The 20335-nt window shown below is 43.2% G+C and overlaps 1 protein-coding gene across 2 annotated transcripts; it reads right to left on the reverse strand.

Moving 5' to 3' along the window:
- Positions 1-6021: 6021 nt before the first annotated feature.
- On the reverse strand, positions 6022-19158 carry LOC123102797 (DCN1-like protein 2). 2 transcript variants are annotated; one of them, XM_044524226.1, is made up of 12 exons: positions 18923-19158; positions 18376-18437; positions 16803-16936; positions 16544-16602; positions 15987-16010; positions 15649-15731; positions 15342-15406; positions 15126-15175; positions 14901-15002; positions 14725-14784; positions 12226-12346; positions 6022-6401 (listed from the first exon to the last, which is right to left on the reverse strand). In XM_044524226.1, exons 1-11 carry the CDS (start codon positions 18923-18925, stop codon positions 12236-12238), a joined length of 753 nt encoding a protein of 250 aa, XP_044380161.1. In that variant the 5' UTR covers positions 18926-19158; the 3' UTR covers positions 6022-6401; positions 12226-12235. The 2 variants fall into 2 exon arrangements, with proteins under 2 accessions (XP_044380161.1, XP_044380160.1); XM_044524225.1 differs by lacking the exon at positions 6022-6401 and having other exon boundaries at positions 11846-12346.
- Between the last annotated feature and the right edge of the window lie 1177 nt (positions 19159-20335).

A 20335-nucleotide genomic window follows, 5' to 3' on the forward strand; every position in this document is an offset into this window, starting at 1 on the left:
TTCAAGAGTTGAAGTTGTGGAAATTAGCAAGAGGTTTGGGAGTGTCTACGTTTTGTGAGTAGTCGTCTTAGAGAGTGGAGTGAAGTGGGTGTAGTGCATCGATGTGTGGTGCAGACCCCTTGTAACCTCTTGTAAATACTTTTCTGCCTTCTATAAAGCTAAGGTACGCCTCTCGAAAAAAGAATTACACAACGGCACCGTCGGGGTTGCCTTTGCCTGTGCGTCGCCTTGGATTCAAGGAGTCCAGGCTTGGTGGAGCGCTACTCGGGACCTTACCGCGCGCTGCGGTTGGGGGCCGTCGCCGGAGCCGCGGGCTCCGCTGCATCCGCCACCACACGTGGCCACGGCACGCTTGGCTGCGGGCACGGTGTAGCTGCCGCTGGTGCCGCATCTTCAGGCAGTAGGCAGTCGCGCCGTAATCCGATGCGCTCATGCCGCATGCATGGCTACGCGCTGAGGGCATTGCCTCCGTGCGGGCTGGGAGGTGTCGCGAAGAGCCGACGTCGTCAAGGACGATGGACAGGTAAGTGCCAAAAAGGAATTAATTGTTGTGTGCAGAAGCGAAATCAGAAAGAAAGCACCTTGTTTCTTGTCGATCTCCTATTTTGTTCCAATTCCTTTCCTCATTCTTGTATTATGAAGACTAGACGCTCCAGGGGAGGATCACATAGATTTGTGTGGAAGATGGAATTGAAGATTGCCTATTGAGGATGAATCCATCCATGGCTTTGACTTACCGTGCAAGCGATGCCGGATCAGATCGTGGGAAGCCGCCGAGGACAGTTCGTCGTCGTTTTCGTCCTGCCGTAGACCTGCATCGCCGTGCCGCTCCCCTGGGTGAGGCATGCTCGCACCATGCGCGGGAGGGCATGGACTGCCACCGGTTGTGAAATCGCTCCACTGGAGAGGGTGCTGCTAACATATTAGAGCGGAAATGAGAAACAACAGCAAAGACAAGTAATGAAGGGAAACACTTCCTAACAGAAGTCTGATAGAAGGCACTCATCAGACCGGCTGAGAAACATCGATGTGTTTCTCATCTCATGGCTGAGATTGTTTCCAAATATTAGTTCATGTGTTTCCAAAGTTGACTGATTTTCTTCCCACGTCCCTCCTATAATCCCTCCCGCATTAATCTCACCTGCCCCAAACCGACATCCCTCGTCCCCATCATAGTTGCTCCCGCGATCCATCTGCATCCCCGAGCTGGGCACTCCCCTCGTCGCCCGGATCTCTGGCCATGAACCAGCCATCCCAATAGTGGTCGTGAGATTCACTGCACCAGTACACCGTCCCATCCGTTGGCTTCGTCTGGCATTATCCATGACAGGCATGAGCGAGCACCCGACCCCCTCGCCGTCCATGGCATCATCACTAGGTTTAGGCTTCCGCGACAGAGCGTTGTCTCAGTTGAGGAAAGAAGACAGCAAGCGAGGAACATTGCAGGATTCGCCCGCTTCCTTCGCATGCATCATGCACTCACCAGACCTAGACCTAGGTATCTAGTCCTGTAATCTTGATTCTTCTGTTCATATCATGGTTCTATTTCACGTGTAATTTGTCTGTTAAATGTGCACATGAGAATAGTATGCATCCAATCCTAGCAGTAATACTAGTTTTCATTACAATATCAATTTCCATGCTTCCATCATTAATCTTCTATGCTTCCAAATAAGATGAGTTATGTTCACATCTCATTCTTTTCATGCTTCTTACTTTTGATGCTTCCAAATTATACTACATATAGTTCTTCAGTCTAGATGATTTGCTTCCATACTTCAACCAGATTCTATGAATTTATAATGTAGGTGACATAAACATGCATCTTCCAGACGAATCTTTGTTTTTTTTTCATTTTCAGTATTTTATACTCCCAATTTAGATGAGCCATATCAAGATGGCATATTTTCATGCTTCCTACCTACTAGGCTTCAAAATTCTACTTCATATGCTTCCTCTGTTCAAATAGATTGTTCCCCTTCTACCTTCTTAAAAAATGATCTTGTCATTGTTATCACCATTGCAATATGTCATGCTTCCATATGTTGCTAAATATGTTCTTTTGGTCTACATGCTCTGTTATATTTCTATTATTTGCATTAGTCAGCACTATTGTAACCTAAACATTGGCCTTCTGTTTCATGGTTAGTCTAGATAAGTTGCATAAGTACAAGCATGCATCTTCCTTCGTGAACACTGACCCCATGCATCCTAGTTTCATCACATATTTGTTGCGCAGGATTTTCTTCGTTCTTTTCTTGGTTACCACATTTCGTCATTGTCATTGTGTGCTTAACAATTCACATATTATTATATATTTGCTAACGCAGTACGGTTTATATTTTTTTTCAGTGCACTAGTGATGACGAAAGCAATTCATCTCTATGCTGCACCCATGTTTTCGTTTGATGTCGTTTGGACGCGTGTGCTTCCATGGTCTTGCTAGCTTGCCCTTTACGTCCTTGCCATCATCATTGATGTGTGCTTCGATGGTCCTACTCTTCCATGTATCATCGTTGTCAAGGTGTACCAATGGTAAGAAAGCGTGAAAGACCATGGAACATCAAGACATGGAAGGATGTGCGGCCATCGTTGGTGGGGTTTGTATTGTATTGAAACGGCAAAAATCAAACCTATGATCTATCTTTGTTGTTTGATGTAACTTCTTTGGAAGCAAATTGTATTTTCTTCAGAAGCAAGTTCTTACAAATGTTCGATGGAAATACATTTGTTGTCTTGGAAGCACTTCATCGATACACTCGAAACAATTCTATGGTCGCATGAAACATAGCTTGTCTGCGCAAACAAAATACAATGGACATAACTTCTAGTGCAAGACTAACAATACTAACCAAACCGAAGCAATCTCCAGTTTCCATGAAAACTTGCGCACGGCCGATCCAAACAAACTTCTAATCATATGGAAGCAATTTGACCGAAACAAATTAAAAAATAAGACAAAAAAATGATTAAGCCTAGGAAGCAAACCAAACTAAAGTTTCGGAAGCAAGGATCCTCACTATTGAAAACTACGTAGGAAGCAAACAAAAAGAATTATCATCACGAATGGAAAGTACGTAAGGAAGCAAATAAAAATGTTGGAAGCAACAAAACAATCTTTAATTATACATGCCTTGATTTGAAATTGCATGGGCAGCAAACTAAAGTTTAGGAAGCAAGGATCCTCACGATTGGAAACAAAATATCTTTAGTTAGTTACTCCCTCTGGTCCGGCAATGATCTGCGCCGGCGCACCGGCCCAACTTTGGGTCGGTCGGCCCGCAGCCACTCGATTAGATGGATAGAAACCGTTCGATCGTTGTCTTTGTCAAAGCACTGGTACGAAGGATCTTTTTGCATCTCCTCGCTCCCTTCCATCTCACCGCCATCGGCCGCGCATGTTCTCCCATCGCTGCTGTCGCCGGCCGTCCTCGCCGTTGGTCGCCATCCTCGCCGGTCGTCCTAGTCGCCGGTCGCAGCCCTTGCCGGGCGTCCTCGTCGCCGGCGTCACCCATGCAACAGATGCATCCTGCGGGGTTGGCTCCTGTGGCGACGGGTTGCAGCGACGGCCGCGGCTCGCTGGCATGCTCGCCGCCACTCATGGCCGATACCCTCCTCCGACATAGCTCGCCATCACCCATCGCACATCGTAGCAGAAAACACTAGTTAGTAGCTTTTGCGGTTGCTAGTTGAAGCAAAAATGCAACGCGCTTGTAGCACCGGGGCTACGCCGGTGATGGCTTGTAGCTAAACGAGGCGCCATCGCTGTCCTGGCCCGGTCACATATGTGTCATGAATGGATGTAGCAAAATGCCTCGCTGGTCGTAGCAAAAATTGACGACGATTGCAGCAAAAATGTCATCTCCGACATCATGGGTTGTGATGGATGTAGCAAATTGACGTCGCCGTGGTAGCAAATATTGACGACGATTACAGCAAAAATGTCATCTCCGACGTCATGGGTTGCGATGGATGTAGCAAATTGTCGTCGCCGTGGTAGCAAAAATTGACGACGATTGCAGCAAAAATGTCATCTCCAACGTCATGGGCTGCGATGGATGTAGCAAATTGCCGTCACCATGGTAGCAAAACGTCAACACGGTTGCAACAAAAAAATGTCTGTCGCCTTCGGTTGTAGCTTGCCGTGCATGTTGTTTCTCCCCCGGTTGAAGCTTTTCAAAAACACCATTGCAGCTATCTCGTAGCCGGTTGCAACTTTTTTGGTTTGCACAGTAACATCTTCCCAGCTTCCCTGTCTCTGTTTGAAACTTTTGAAGAAGCCGGTGGTAGCTTCCCTGGACACTGGTTGTAGCATTTTTAGGTATTGTTTGCAGCTTCTCCACACCATTTGCAGCCTCAGCTCTCTTTCTGGTTCCAGCAAAAAAATAGCCTTGGTCGTAGCATTTTGTATCACCAGATGCAGTTCTATCGATTGCCCGTCGCAGCTCATTGGTTCCAGCAAAGAATAAGAAGGCGGTCGTAGCATCTGTAAACTCCTGGTTGCAGCTCTGACGACTACCGGTCGCAGTTCTTGTCTGGGGAAGGTGAGGTGAGGGTGCGCAGGGGGACTACAAGGGGAAAGGGGGAGGGAGGAGGCGTTGGTCGTCGCCGTCTTCTCCGCCCCGCCGTGGCTCGCCCTAGCTGCAAGCCTCGTCATGACAGTGTGATGCGCATGAGGCAGAGATGGAGAAAGGGAGCGATCGTGAGGGAGAAGAAAGCGACAGATGGGAAAAAACGGTTCGCATGAGGTGCAGATAAGGTTTGAGTCGGAAGAGCTCGTGGCCCTGGGCAACGCACTATCGATATCGATCACAAGGCTCGCGTGCGGCCGGCGGAACGTTTCGGTCGGTGCCCCAGCCACAAACATTTCCCTTTTTAGTTTCCATATAAGATTTGACTGAAGTCAAGCCTCGTAAAGTTTGACCAGCTTTATAGAAAAAAATGTCAACATTTACAATCTGAAATCAATACCACTAGATGTGTCATGACTTAAAGTTTCATATTATATAACTTTAGCATGACAGATGTTAATTTTTTTCATATAAATATAGTCAAACTTTGTGAAGTTTGACTTTAAAGAATTCTAATATGCATGGTAAAAAGGACAGGAGGGAGTACGTCTTGATTTCAGGAGGAAGCTGTTAGGAAACAAATTAAACGCAATTAATGTGGAATCCTGCATGCAAGCTGACTGACGTGGGGGAGTTTGCTAGCAAATCGAACGACGTGCGTACTTTAATCGGATGGCCACGGACTAATGTGACAGGAAGAAAACGTCAGTCTGATGCCTAGAGGTTCCCATATATAGTTTCTGACCAATAGCCAATGCAACATGAATGACGTGGCCAGCCATGCATTATTTTTTCAGGCAAGCCACAGCCCTCGGTATATGTAGCAGTGACAGGGTTAGTACAGACACTACTCTCGGTATATGTTGTAACCAATTCACAATACCACTATGCTTAAACGAATTCACCAAAGCACCAAGAGATGAGAAAAAGATCTGTGTAGCCAAAAGAAAGACTGCATAATCCAAAACGCTGATGTTGCAAATAATATTTTTACATGTTACAAACCAGAAAAAACTGAAACTTGCCATTCGAAAAGGATGCTGACATGCTTGACAACTAAAGTTGCCATCCTAGCATCACTAAACTCGCCATAAAAAACGTTCGAAATTGCCATGTGTTCGTGCAACACATGTGGCACTTATCATGGTCCAACAAATAAGCATCTTGTGACATAAGAAATCAAATTCGTTGCAACAACAAAAAGAAATGCTGACAATTATTTTCTTTGGGCAAGCAATCACATCTCTGGTGAAGTAAAAGATGACAAGTACTACCTCCATAAAGAAATATAAGAGTGTTTAGATTACTAAGTAGTGATCTAAACACTCTTATATTTCTTTACGGAGTGAGCATCACCTAGAGTAATCGGCTCATCAAGTTAACTGCAGCCAACTAAGCAGCAATCATCATAAAAAAGCAGGGATGATTAAAAGTTCAAACCAACGGTCCCTAGAAAGATATCACAAGTTTGCATTACCTCATAGCAAGGTGCCCCATCTGGCAACAATCAATCAATACCGATAGCACAAGTTCGCATTACCTCATACCTGGACCTACATGAACTATAGACCCATCGCCCATTCAGCAGTAAACCAATAACTGTTTTGGGTATGCTGTAGCAGATAGGGGCAGCACAAAATACAAACTAGATTGATAGTTTGCAATCCTAGCCAGTGAAACAACCCCTGCGTAAGTAGATTCCACCAAACAACATCATCTGCTTTGTGAAGGGTAGCGGGAACAATGCCGACATCCAAAGATAAATACTCTATTGATCGACATGAATCATGTTTGTACCACCAAATCATGATATCCAAGTCAGAATGCAGCCTCAAACGATCTCCTATTTTGTTCCAATTCCTTTCCTCATTCTTGTATTATGAAGGCTAGACGCTCCAGGGGAGGATCACATAGATTTGTGTGGAAGATGGAATTGAAGATTGCCTATTGAGGATGAATCCATCCATGGCTTTGACTTACCGTGCAAGCGATGCCGGATCAGATCGTGGGAAGCCGCCGAGGACAGTTCGTCGTCGTTTTCGTCCTGCCGTAGACCTGCATCGCCGTGCCGCTCCCCTGGGTGAGGCATGCTCGCACCATGCGCAGGAGGGCATGGACTGCCACCGGTTGTGAAATCGCTCCACTGGAGAGGGTGCTGCTAACATATTAGAGCGGAAATGAGAAACAACAGCAAAGACAAGTAATGAAGGGAAACACTTCCTAACAGAAGTCTGATAGAAGGCACTCATCAGACCGGCTGAGAAACATCGATGTGTTTCTCATCTCATGGCTGAGATTGTTTCCAAATATTAGTTCATGTGTTTCCAAAGTTGACTGATTTTCTTCCCACGTCCCTCCTATAATCCCTCCCGCATTAATCTCACCTGCCCCAAACCGACATCCCTCGTCCCCATCATAGTTGCTCCCGCGATCCATCTGCATCCCCGAGCTGGGCACTCCCCTCGTCGCCCGGATCTCTGGCCATGAACCAGCCATCCCAATAGTGGTCGTGAGATTCACTGCACCAGTACACCGTCCCATCCGTTGGCTTCGTCTGGCATTATGACAGGCATGAGCGAGCACCCGACCCCCTCGCCGTCCATGGCATCATCACTAGGTTTAGGCTTCCGCGACAGAGCGTTGTCTCAGTTGAGGAAAGAAGACAGCAAGCGAGGAACATTGCAGGATTCGCCCGCTTCCTTCGCATGCATCATGCACTCACCAGACCTAGACCTAGGTATCTAGTCCTGTAATCTTGATTCTTCTGTTCATATCATGGTTCTATTTCACGTGTAATTTGTCACTGATTTTTTTTGTTAAATGTGCACATGAGAATAGTATGCATCCAATCCTAGCAGTAATACTAGTTTTCATTACAATATCAATTTCCATGCTTCCATCATTAATCTTCTATGCTTCCAAATAAGATGAGTTATGTTCACATCTCATTCTTTTCATGCTTCTTACTTTTGATGCTTCCAAATTATACTGCATATAGTTCTTCAGTCTAGATGATTTGCTTCCATACTTCAACCAGATTCTATGAATTTATAATGTAGGTGACATAAACATGCATCTTCCAGACGAATCTTTGTTTTTTTTTCATTTTCAGTATTTTATACTCCCAATTTAGATGAGCCATATCAAGATGGCATATTTTCATGCTTCCTACCTACTAGGCTTCAAAATTCTACTTCATATGCTTCCTCTGTTCAAATAGATTGTTTCCCCTTCTACCTTCTTAAAAAATGATCTTGTCATTGTTATCACCATTGCAATATGTCATGCTTCCATATGTTGCTAAATATGTTCTTTTGGTCTACATGCTCTGTTATATTTCTATCATTTGCATTAGTCAGCACTATTGTAACCTAAACATTGGCCTTCTGTTTCATGGTTAGTCTAGATAAGTTGCATAAGTACAAGCATGCATCTTCCTTCGTGAACACTGACCCCATGCATCCTAGTTTCATCACATATTTGTTGCGCAGGATTTGCTTCGTTCTTTTCTTGGTTACCACATTTCGTCATTGTCATTGTGTGCTTAACAATTCACATATTATTATATATTTGCTAACGCAGTACGGTTTATATTTTTTTCAGTGCACTAGTGATGACGAAAGCAATTCATCTCTATGCTGCACCCATGTTTTCGTTTGATGTCGTTTGGACGCGTGTGCTTCCATGGTCTTGCTAGCTTGCCCTTTACGTCCTTGCCATCATCATCGATGTGTGCTTCGATGGTCCTACTCTTCCATGTATCATCGTTGTCAAGGTGTACCAATGGTAAGAAAGCGTGAAAGACCATGGAACATCAAGACATGGAAGGATGTGCGGCCATCGTTGGTGGGGTTTGTATTGTATTGAAACGGCAAAAATCAAACCTATGATCTATCTTTGTTGTTTGATGTAACTTCTTTGGAAGCAAATTGTATTTTCTTCAGAAGCAAGTTCTTACAAATGTTCGATGGAAATACATTTGTTGTCTTGGAAGCACTTCATCGATACACTCGAAACAATTCTATGGTCACATGAAACATAGCTTGTCTGCGCAAACAAAATACACTGGACATAACTTCTAGTGCAAGACTAACAATACTAACCAAACCGAAGCAATCTCCAGTTTCCATGAAAACTTGCGCACGGCCGATCCAAACAAACTTCTAATCATATGGAAGCAATTTGACCGAAACAAATTAAAAAATAAGACAAAAAAATGATTAAGCCTAGGAAGCAAACCAAACTAAAGTTTCGGAAGCAAGGATCCTCACTATTGAAAACTACGTAGGAAGCAAACAAAAAGAATTCTCATCACGAATGGAAAGTACGTAAGGAAGCAAATAAAAATGTTGGAAGCAACAAAACAATCTTTAATTATACATGCCTTGATTTGAAATTGCATGGGCAGCAAACTAAAGTTTAGGAAGCAAGGATCCTCACGATTGGAAACAAAATATCTTTAGTTAGTTACTCCCTCTGGTCCGGCAATGATCTGCGCCGGCGCACCGGCCCAACTTTGGGTCGGTCGGCCCGCAGCCACTCGATTAGATGGATAGAAACCGTTCGATCGTTGTCTTTGTCAAAGCACTGGTACGAAGGATCTTTTTGCATCTCCTCGCTCCCTTCCATCTCACCGCCATCGGCCGCGCATGTTCTCCCATCGCTGCTGTCGCCGGCCGTCCTCGCCGCTGGTCGCCATCCTCGCCGGTCGTCCTAGTCGCCGGTCGCAGCCCTTGCCGGGCGTCCTCGTCGCCGGCGTCACCCATGCAACAGATGCATCCTGCGGGGTTGGCTCCTGTGGCGACGGGTTGCAGCGACGGCCGCGGCTCGCTGGCATGCTCGCCGCCACTCATGGCCGATACCCTCCCCCGACATAGCTCGCCATCACCCATCGCATATCGTAGCAGAAAACACTAGTTAGTAGCTTTTGCGGTTGCTAGTTGAAGCAAAAATGCAACGCGCTTGTAGCACCGGGGCTACGCCGGTGATGGCTTGTAGCTAAACGAGGCGCCATCGCTGTCCTGGCCCGGTCACATATGTGTCATGAATGGATGTAGCAAAATGCCTCGCTGGTCGTAGCAAAAATTGACGACGATTGCAGCAAAAATGTCATCTCCGACATCATGGGTTGTGATGGATGTAGCAAATTGACGTCGCTGTGGTAGCAAATATTGACGACGATTACAGCAAAAATGTCATCTCCGACGTCATGGGTTGCGATGGATGTAGCAAATTGTCGTCGCCGTGGTAGCAAAAATTGACGACGATTGCAGCAAAAATGTCATCTCCAACGTCATGGGCTGCGATGGACGTAGCAAATTGCCGTCACCATGGTAGCAAAACGTCAACACGGTTGCAACAAAAAAAATGTCTGTCGCCTTCGGTTGTAGCTTGCCGTGCATGTTGTTTCTCCCCCGGTTGAAGCTTTTCAAAAACACCATTGCAGCTATCTCGTAGCCGGTTGCAACTTTTTTGGTTTGCACAGTAACATCTTCCCAGCTTCCCTGTCTTTGTTTGAAACTTTTGAAGAAGCCGGTGGTAGCTTCCCTGGACACTGGTTGTAGCATTTTTAGGTATTGTTTGCAGCTTCTCCACACCATTTGCAGCCTCAGCTCTCTTTCTGGTTCCAGCAAAAAAATAGCCTTGGTCGTAGCATTTTGTATCACCGGATGCAGTTCTATCGATTGCCCGTCGCAGCTCATTGGTTCCAGCAAAGAATAAGAAGGCGGTCGTAGCATCTGTAAACTCCTGGTTGCAGCTCTGACGACTACCGGTCGCAGTTCTTGTCTGGGGAAGGTGAGGTGAGGGTGCGCAGGGGGACTACAAGGGGAAAGGGGGAGGGAGGAGGCGTTGGTCGTCGCCGTCTTCTCCGCCCCGCCGTGGCTCGCCCTAGCTGCAAGCCTCGTCATGACAGTGTGATGCGCATGAGGCAGAGATGGAGAAAGGGAGCGGTCGTGAGGGAGAAGAAAGCGACAGATGGGAAAAAACGGTTCGCATGAGGTGCAGATAAGGTTTGAGTCGGAAGAGCTCGTGGCCCTGGGCAACGCACTATCGATATCGATCACAAGGCTCGCGTGCGGCCGGCGGAACGTTTCGGTCGGTGCCCCAGCCACAAACATTTCCCTTTTTAGTTTCCATATAAGATTTGACTGAAGTCAAGCCTCGTAAAGTTTGACCAGCTTTATAGAAAAAAATGTCAACATTTACAATCTGAAATCAATACCACTAGATGTGTCATGACTTAAAGTTTCATATTATATAACTTTAGCATGGCAGATGTTAATTTTTTTTCATATAAATATAGTCAAACTTTGTGAAGTTTGACTTTAAAGAATTCTAATATGCATGGTAAAAAGGACAGGAGGGAGTACGTCTTGATTTCAGGAGGAAGCTGTTAGGAAACAAATTAAACGCAATTAATGTGGAATCCTGCATGCAAGCTGACTGACGTGGGGGAGTTTGCTAGCAAATCGAACGACGTGCGTACTTTAATCGGATGGCCACGGACTAATGTGACAGGAAGAAAACGTCAGTCTGATGCCTAGAGGTTCCCATATATAGTTTCTGACCAATAGCCAATGCAACATGAATGACGTGGCCAGCCATGCATTATTTTTTCAGGCAAGCCACAGCCCTCGGTATATGTAGCAGTGACAGGGTTAGTACAGACACTACTCTCGGTATATGTTGTAACCAATTCACAATACCACTATGCTTAAACGAATTCACCAAAGCACCAAGAGATGAGAAAAAGATCTGTGTAGCCAAAAGAAAGACTGCATAATCCAAAACGCTGATGTTGCAAATAATATTTTTACATGTTACAAACCAGAAAAAACTGAAACTTGCCATTCGAAAAGGATGCTGACATGCTTGACAACTAAAGTTGCCATCCTAGCATCACTAAACTCGCCATAAAAAACGTTCGAAATTGCCATGTGTTCGTGCAACACATGTGGCACTTATCATGGTCCAACAAATAAGCATCTTGTGACATAAGAAATCAAATTCGTTGCAACAACAAAAAGAAATGCTGACAATTATTTTCTTTGGGCAAGCAATCACATCTCTGGTGAAGTAAAAGATGACAAGTACTACCTCCATAAAGAAATATAAGAGTGTTTAGATTACTAAGTAGTGATCTAAACACTCTTATATTTCTTTACGGAGTGAGCATCACCTAGAGTAATCGGCTCATCAAGTTAACTGCAGCCAACTAAGCAGCAATCATCATAAAAAAGCAGGGATGATTCAAAGTTCAAACCAACGGTCCCTAGAAAGATATCACAAGTTTGCATTACCTCATAGCAAGGTGCCCCATCTGGCAACAATCAATCAATACCGATAGCACAAGTTCGCATTACCTCATACCTGGACCTACATGAACTATAGACCCATCGCCCATTCAGCAGTAAACCAATAACTGTTTTGGGTATGCTGTAGCAGATAGGGGCAGCACAAAATACAAACTAGATTGATAGTTTGCAATCCTAGCCAGTGAAACAACCCCTGCGCAAGTAGATTCCACCAAACGACATCATCTGCTTTGTGAAGGGTAGCGGGAACAATGCCGACATCCAAAGATAAATACTCTATTGATCGACATGAATCATGTTTGTACCACCAAATCATGATATCCAAGTCAGAATGCAGCCTCAAACGGTTCACTTGTTACGCTGAACGCATCCATTCTCGGTTAGGTACTCCACAAATTCATCAATTAGGTAGGGCCAAGCACCTTCTTCGTCATAGTTGGATAACTGTGGATCAATTGTCTGCAATAACACAACAGTGAAATTGGTTAAGTTCACAATTATGAGCTCTTTCTACATGCAAGTCATAGTAAGAGCCATCTTAGTCCCTTCCGGACATCCAACAAAAAATTGACACGTTTAACAAGATACACGATTAGTGAAGAACTGAAAAGATAACAGATTATTGACGAATCACTGAAGGCGACAGATCACAAACTACCTAGAGACTACAACCTAGGCACACCAGTTAACCTGTCTCATTTGCCCAAGCAAAGTTTATTTGTCATGCTGATTAAGTGGGCATACAAGTCCCGCAAAATCTGGGCATTCATATCTATATACCTAACATTAAAGGGAGGAATGTTTCTACCCATCCATCATCAGAATTGCTCTGAACTTTTTAAAAATTACCTCTCAATGTCACCCGTAAGCGGGAAAAAGCGGTTCAGAGCAACATTCCTACGTTTTGTCAGCAGCTTGCAGGCCCAACGGCAACAAGGCCCGACAAAAGGGCACGCACTTATTGCTTCACACCTTGATCCCAACTCCCCTCTCTCTCCCCCCATGGACCACATGAGCGGTGTGGTCCTAACCCTGTCGTCACCCCTGGCTCCACACTACGCCGGTAAGAAAGGGAGCTCGGGAAGAGGCGCATGAGCAGCGACATCTCACCACAAATGCGCCCAGTTGGACAGAACAGGGACGAGCAGGGTAGCGAGGTCTTCGTTGTCAATAGTTGTGCGGCGAATCTACCACGGCAAAGTTCTGCTTGAGGCGAGGAAGAACAGGGCGGCCGCAATTTACTGCATCTTCAATCAATTCCTTCCATAGGAACACTCCTTGGGATCCGCCAACACAATCCCGTCGCTGAAATTGGAGCTTCGGTCGACATATGGATCTGCATTGGCGCGCCGATAGCGTAGGTAGAGGAAGCCGATAGGTAGGAGAAATGTTGCCGTGGGCAAGCTAGATATGGACACGAACGCCGGCTCCTTCGTCGCCGTCCAACGGCTTGCTCCGACTGCGTGGCCAGCTTGCATCACTCGTCCTGAGGTTAGCTGATTTCTGATCCAGCTGTCTCTTGCCAATTCTTGTTCTTTGTAACGGATGCTTACGCTTCATGTGTTAGTGTGCGCTCATGCAATGGAGGTTGTGACCAGGTCGGCGGTGTGGATCAGGAGGGGCTCTCCTGCGTCTATGTGCAGAGTAGGGACAACAATGCCTGCCTTTCTTTCGATTTTACGCATGTTCAGGTAAATATATCTTTATGTTTATTCATTTGATCCCCAGGTTTACTTCTGTGAGGTTAATGTTGTTCTAGAATTTGGAGGATGATCACGAGCTTTGAAACTTTTTGTTTATTGCTGACCCACATCCAGTCCAACTAATTGGCTTTATGCAGTTTTCCTCGTTATGTGGGTTTCTTGCGTTTACCACAGGATATTGAAGTTCTCCCTTTTTGCCTTTACCTAGAGTAAGAGTGCCTACTGAGATTACAGAACCAGATAGAAATTCAGTGTGATAGTTCAAAGTTCAAAGAGTACTTGCTTTTGCTTGAAACTGCTACCGAACTGTTCGCACATGCATCGTGGTTGAGTACTTGATATTCCATATTTGTTCTGTTCTGGAGTGGGTGTGTGGTGCTTACAATTTTGATCTGCATAGCCATAAATATGTAGTGTATTGATAGCTTCAGATGGCATTTAGCATGCTACTAGGATTCCTCAAACAAGCATCAAAATGTACCTGCTCTACCTGAACTGCCACCCTAGATAATCATCAATAACAGTAGAATCTTACGCAAAGTTTTTATTGCCAAACGTATTCCTTGTTCATTGTGCTGCTTAGAAGAGATGAATGCCAAAAAGTAATGTGAACTTACTGTTAGTTCACAAGGTTACTTGGCATGCAGAAGTAGATGTATTTAAGTTTATTATTTTCATGTGAGCGGAGAGTGTAGTACGCATTTGGATGAAGACTGACATTGCGTTGGGCTCTGGCGTACCTTTTTTTTTCCTGTCTTATGAACTGAAAGGCATGCTATATATCAGTCCTGCCTGTATACTGTTTTGCTACATAGGTTGGGGCTAGATGAAATGGTAGAAGAAGCTTAACTAAGCAGGTGATTTGCAGGGTAACTACAAACATGGAGATCCCAGGAAAATGGGGGAAAGAAATTTAAAGAGTTTCTTGAAGAGCGTAAGGTGTATTCTATCAAGACATTCTTGGTTGCTCCTAGAAACCTGCCTGCAACCCATTTCCTGCCAAGTATATGAAAAAGTCGATAATGCTGATGTGTATGAGGGCACTGGTGTTGGACCACTGGAATATGTATATCCCATTGCAAAGCACGGGCATATGTACGAGTGTAATGACAAAAGCGAGGATGAAAGATTTACCTTGACAAATTCCAACAGCTGAGACCATGTGTCCCTAGAGATGGCTTTGTTATGCCTGACCTGAAATTTTAAGAATAAAAGTTGCAGCAAAATAGTACCATCTTACAACAATAACATAATGGAACAGCTCGATGATCAGAAAACGGGATTAGATAGAAATGCCATTTAAGGCACACCTGTAGAAACTGACACCAGTGATCAATTAAGGGCCAATGCCTTTCAGCAAACAGCAACCTCCACATTCCAATAGCTGTCTCCAGTGGAAGGGATTTCTGACCCTGTAAAATCAAGGGAATGTTGTAGGTAAGTTTCATAGATAACACCGGTTGAAAAGCAGATGTGCCAATAAAGACAATGACAATTGAAAATATTGGAACAAATAGTTTGCTCTCAAGGATAACCTTTTCCCTAGCCCAAGCAAACGCAAAGTTGTATATCTCACGGAACTTATCTGGAAAACGAAAGAATAACAGATAGGTTAAAACTTAGAAGATAAAAGCAATTTTCAATATATTTTTTGATAGGCAGTCCAATTTACGTGCAAACTGGAATTGGGTAGTGGCTAAACTAGGTAGTCATGTACAAATATCCAGTTTCACACAAAAAAGGAAACTTACTATCGTCCTTTATCTCAGCTCGCAGTGATGGAAGTTTCTCACGGAGCTTCTCAATTGAATCTACCCTAAAAATAATGAAATGGTATAATTAGAACAGAGAAGTGTCGCAAAAATATGTACTGGGAAATACTATCCATTGAGACAATGACATGTTGTGATGCATTGTATTCGAATAATATTTTCAAGTTTGGTGATTTTGCAATGGTAGTATGGCACCAAGAAATATTACCCTAAAAATTACATGTGTAATTGGCAAGGGCCTTGATTAGTTGCATACTGAACTACCATGACTACAAATAGCACTCACCCAATTGACTGCAGACCATCAATGAATTCCTGGCGAGTAAATTCACACATTGTGGCAGCTTTCATGTGCCATGATATGACAAGCTGTTAACAGCATAAATAGATGGTTAATAACAATGATGATCTACAGATCGCAGTATTCACTTAAATACAATGAAAAGGCAGGTCGCTGCAAATTAGAGAAAAGAACATGTGTGTATTTCAAATATCAAATAGATAATGAATTAACTTCAGAGGATGGCAGCTGCAGGAGCACGTGCCGCAAAAAACAGTGAACTAGTTTCCACTCAAACAGTAAGTGAACACAGCTGGTTAGTACAGAAGAACTGAAACACATACCATGACAACATCCTGAGGATCCACCTGGAAAACAAACAAATAGCAACTGCGGTTAGAGATTTGTAGGGCCAATATGATGTTGCTAACATACAGAGCAAAAGGTATACACCACTAGGACCATCTATCCTAAGACAACACAAAATATACAATGAAGCAGAAAAATAACAGCAATATTTAGTTTTGATCCCCACAGAGTGAAGATTCCCCTACACACCATGGAAATGGACAGTAGAAAAATAACAGCACCTCTTAGTTCTGAGTCTGGTCACTTGCACAGACAACCACAATATGTAATCCAACAGACAAACACATAAAGAGGGAAGCTAAATTTGCTAATATCTGATCTAGAAACCATTCCAATATCACAAGTAAACAGCATCCTGCTAACCAATAATATTCAAAGTTTCCTAACCAGTCAGACAAATTACAATACTTGGAACAGAATATAATAGCTGCAGCTAATGTCATATAAGAATTATATGGTTGATTGCTACTAAGTGTGGACTAGATATGCCCAGATGTAGGTGCAAACTGAAAGATAAAAAGCTAGTCCTTACCAACAGGTCGTTGCACAGTTGAGATGTGCCTTCCACCATGATCATATCAGCGTCACGTTCTGGAAAGAAAACAAGATACAACACCAATTAAGAAGTAAACAACTTACAGCAGGACAAGAGAGAACATGCTTCCATTGAGTAGAGAAGCAAAAAGAAAGGGGGATGGGATAAATCAAAACCATATGAACAAAAGCTAGAGTCAGAAGTCAAAACTCATTCTCAAAACTTAAAAGGTTGGTAAATGACATGAAAATTATACCTTTGTATCTGCTGTAAAGATCTTCAAGATGTCGAGAATTGGTCACAGAAATCTGTGGCTGGCTGTAGAAATAATCAAAAGACCCTTCTAAGTGCCAATCACTAGCTTTCAGTGCCTGAAGGGCGACCTTCTCGCTGCATCATCAGATAACAGAATCAATTGCTATTCTAAGGACAAGAAACGCCAAATAAAACTGCGACAACTGAACTCCTTGGTCCTTAATAAAAACAAGTGAGTAGAAGAGTTTGGTAAGCTCATAAGTATTTATTTTATGTAAGCATCCAAATATAAATTAATAGATGCTGTTTTAAGCATTTAGAGGAACCATTTAGTTTCATATTCCTGGGCAGTAACTTGGTGTGAACTATGCACTTGAAGAATCACAGTGCTGAATTCTTTGAATCGGAGTCTAAAGTCTAAACAATGATTGGATTCATCTAGGCCCTAGCTCCAAGCAGATCCAAGACTGACAAGTTTTACTTCTTCAGGATTCAGTCCATCTCATTTCTTATTTCTACAATGTAAAAACGGGGTTTGCCTATTACAAAAATAACAACTTAACAGCATAACTGTAATGGATTGATGTTCTCATCATGATCATCTGCAACAACAAGATGACAAACTTTTTTTCAGAAGTTAAACTCCACTGATAATAAGATTTACTCCCTCCTTTTCTAAATATAAGTCTTTTTAGAGATTTCAATACGGACTACATATGGATGTATATAGACATATTTTAGAGTGTAGATTCACTCATTTTGCTCCGTATGTAGTCCATATTGGAATCTCTAGAAAGACTCATATTTAGAAACGGGGGGAATATATGGTAAGGCATCACACAACATCACAATTTGCTGGGAGCACAAAATAGAGCATCAGATTAAGACACAGTCACTAAATTCAACCTTAGACCAAGAGCAGCAATTACTCGCTCCGTTCCTAAATATAAGACTTTTTAGAGATTTTAATATGGACTACATATGGAGCAAAATGAGTGAATCTACACTCTAAAATATGTCTATATACATCTGTACGTAGTCCGTATTGAAATCTCTAAAAAGGCTTCTATTTAGAAACGGAAGGAGTACATCATAAATTTGCTTCGCAGTACAAATATTGAAATTAATGTATCATACCACATACTCCCTCCGTTCCTAAATATTTGTCTTTTTAGAGATTTCAAATGGACTATCAAATACGGATGTATATAGACATATTTTAGAGTGTAGATTCACTCATTTTGCTCCGTATGTAGTCACTTGTTGAAATCTCTAGAAAGACAAATATTTAGGAACGGAGGGAGTAGTTCTTAGAAAGTTACTACTCCCTCCGTTCCGAATTACTTGTCGCAGATATGGATGTATCTAGATGTATTTTAGTTCTAGATACATCCATTTGTGCGACGAGTAATTTGAAACGGAGGGAAGCAACTAAGTAACACATCAACATTATTGCTTAACAAAGTAGTATAAATAATATGGAAAAAGGACTTATAATAGCTAAACTAACAAATCACCACCAAATTACAGTCCCGAGAGTCTACGTAATAGAGATAACTATACTCGAATCTCACCTTGCACCAGTTATGGCCATGAACTGTTGCACCTTGTCGCGGCTTCCTCTCCCCAGCTTATGCTGCAACAGATAGAAAAATAAATGAGTCAAACAAAATCCCACAGCCTAGATTGCACAGATAGCCTTTTATTGGATGGTATACTGTAATCCCATGAGCTTGAGGAAAGGAAAGCTTAGTGCCATAGGGATTAGGGATTCAGCAGTTTTTAACAGCGGAAATGCTATATCAAATATATGTGATGTAATATCTGTTTTAAAATGTTTATGCTACACTGGTACGGCATAAGCTTGAAACATGAAAATGGCACCTCAAATATGATCCTCGGCACTAATAAATGGAAAACCTAGAGTTCAAAAACATGCTCACGGTCTCAATCTATATAATCCACCAACTTTATCCAAACCATACATGAAAAACCTAGAATTCAAAAGAGGATCTTACTCCAAGTTTGGCCTAGATATAGATTCCTTTGCTGCCCAAATCAGGCGGCCACGGTTTACACGGCAGGAAAATATGTATGTAAAGGGGAGGCAAAGGAGCTTACCATGGTCCCCGCGTAGATCTCCCGACGCCCGAGAGGGAGATCAAGGAGGATGGGATTGCCGTCGATCTGGTCGCCGGGAAATGATGGGCGGCAGCCGATAGCCGGGGCGTCGACGGAGAGGGTCGCCGGGAGACGCGACAGCGAGAGGGAGCAGGAGGCGTCGGCCCGAGGCCAGGTTCTAGGTCAAGTAAGGGGGAGGGGGTGGGTGGGTGTCATCTGCTCGCCGAATTATAATTAGTAAAATTTAGATTTAGATATTTAGATATATTATAACTGAGTCATTTAGATATCGAAATATGTATATGGCAACCGTATGCCAGATTGCAAAACTGCCACACGTTTCTCGATCTCCTTCCTCCGCACGTCCTCCCCGACCTTCCTCTCGATTTCTTTCCTTTCCTGCACGCCTCCTGATCTCCTTCCTTTCCCGCGGGCACACCCGCTCGTGACTTCCTAATTTTCGTAATCATCAATTATGGCCTCAAACGACTTCCTAATTTTCGGGCAAAAATAATGCTTGAATTAGGATTTGATCTCTGGTCTGCAGGTAATCAACAAAGGGAACTAACCACCTCACCTATGACACTGATTGTTGAACAAGCTAAGGGGAATACTGTTTTTGACATGTTTTTGCCTTTAATATGTTAGCACTGAATTTTTTTTGTTTCAAGCATCGTGGTAACTTTGATCATTGGGAATAAATTTGTTGAACCCGCCCCCCGGTAATTTCTGTAAATGGCACGATAACATTCACGCTATAGACCTGATAATTTAGATACAAACATCGTGGTAACTTTAACCATTGGGGAAGATAAATGTGAAAAGATACCCGATAATTTATGTGTAAATAGATGGTAATATACACAGCGCACATCTGATAACTGAGGTAGAAACACCATGGTAACTTTGACCGTAGGGATTTTTTTTTTTTTGAAAAGATACTCCGATATCTTCTGTGTAAATAGCACGGTAGTATACCTCCCTCCCCTGGCATTTTTATGTGTAAATAACATGAAAATATATGCACTGCGATAACTAAACACCATGATAAGTTTCTGACCCGTGGGGGAGAATTTGCTGAAACATACCCCTGATAAATTTTATGTAAATAATATGATATTTTAAGCACTACGGGCTTGATAAGTTACCTAGAATCACCATGATAACTTTTTCTCCCAGGAAAAAGTTGTTCAAAACATCCCCAATAATTTTCATGTAAATAACATGATAATATAAGCACCGCATAACCGATAACTTGCAATATAAACATGATGGTAACTTTTTTTACCAAAGGAAAATAAGTTGTTAAAGACATACACTCGCCTCGCGCGTGGGCCTCTTGGATGAACACAACACATGGCGTGCCACGAGAAAGTGACATAATGTTTAGTGTCATGAGGGGCACACATGCTA

This window comes from Triticum aestivum, chromosome 5A, assembly GCF_018294505.1.
Source record: "Triticum aestivum cultivar Chinese Spring chromosome 5A, IWGSC CS RefSeq v2.1, whole genome shotgun sequence".
NCBI lineage: Eukaryota > Viridiplantae > Streptophyta > Magnoliopsida > Poales > Poaceae > Triticum > Triticum aestivum.

Bases quoted from the DNA above. Each gene is read 5' to 3' on its own strand.
- LOC123102797 (XM_044524226.1), bottom strand. The intron at 15,732-15,986 runs GTATGTGTTTCA...TGCTGTTAACAG, and splicing joins ATCCTCAGGATGTTGTCATG to CTTGTCATATCATGGCACAT. The intron at 15,407-15,648 runs GTGAGTGCTATT...CATTATTTTTAG, and splicing joins GATGGTCTGCAGTCAATTGG to GGTAGATTCAATTGAGAAGC.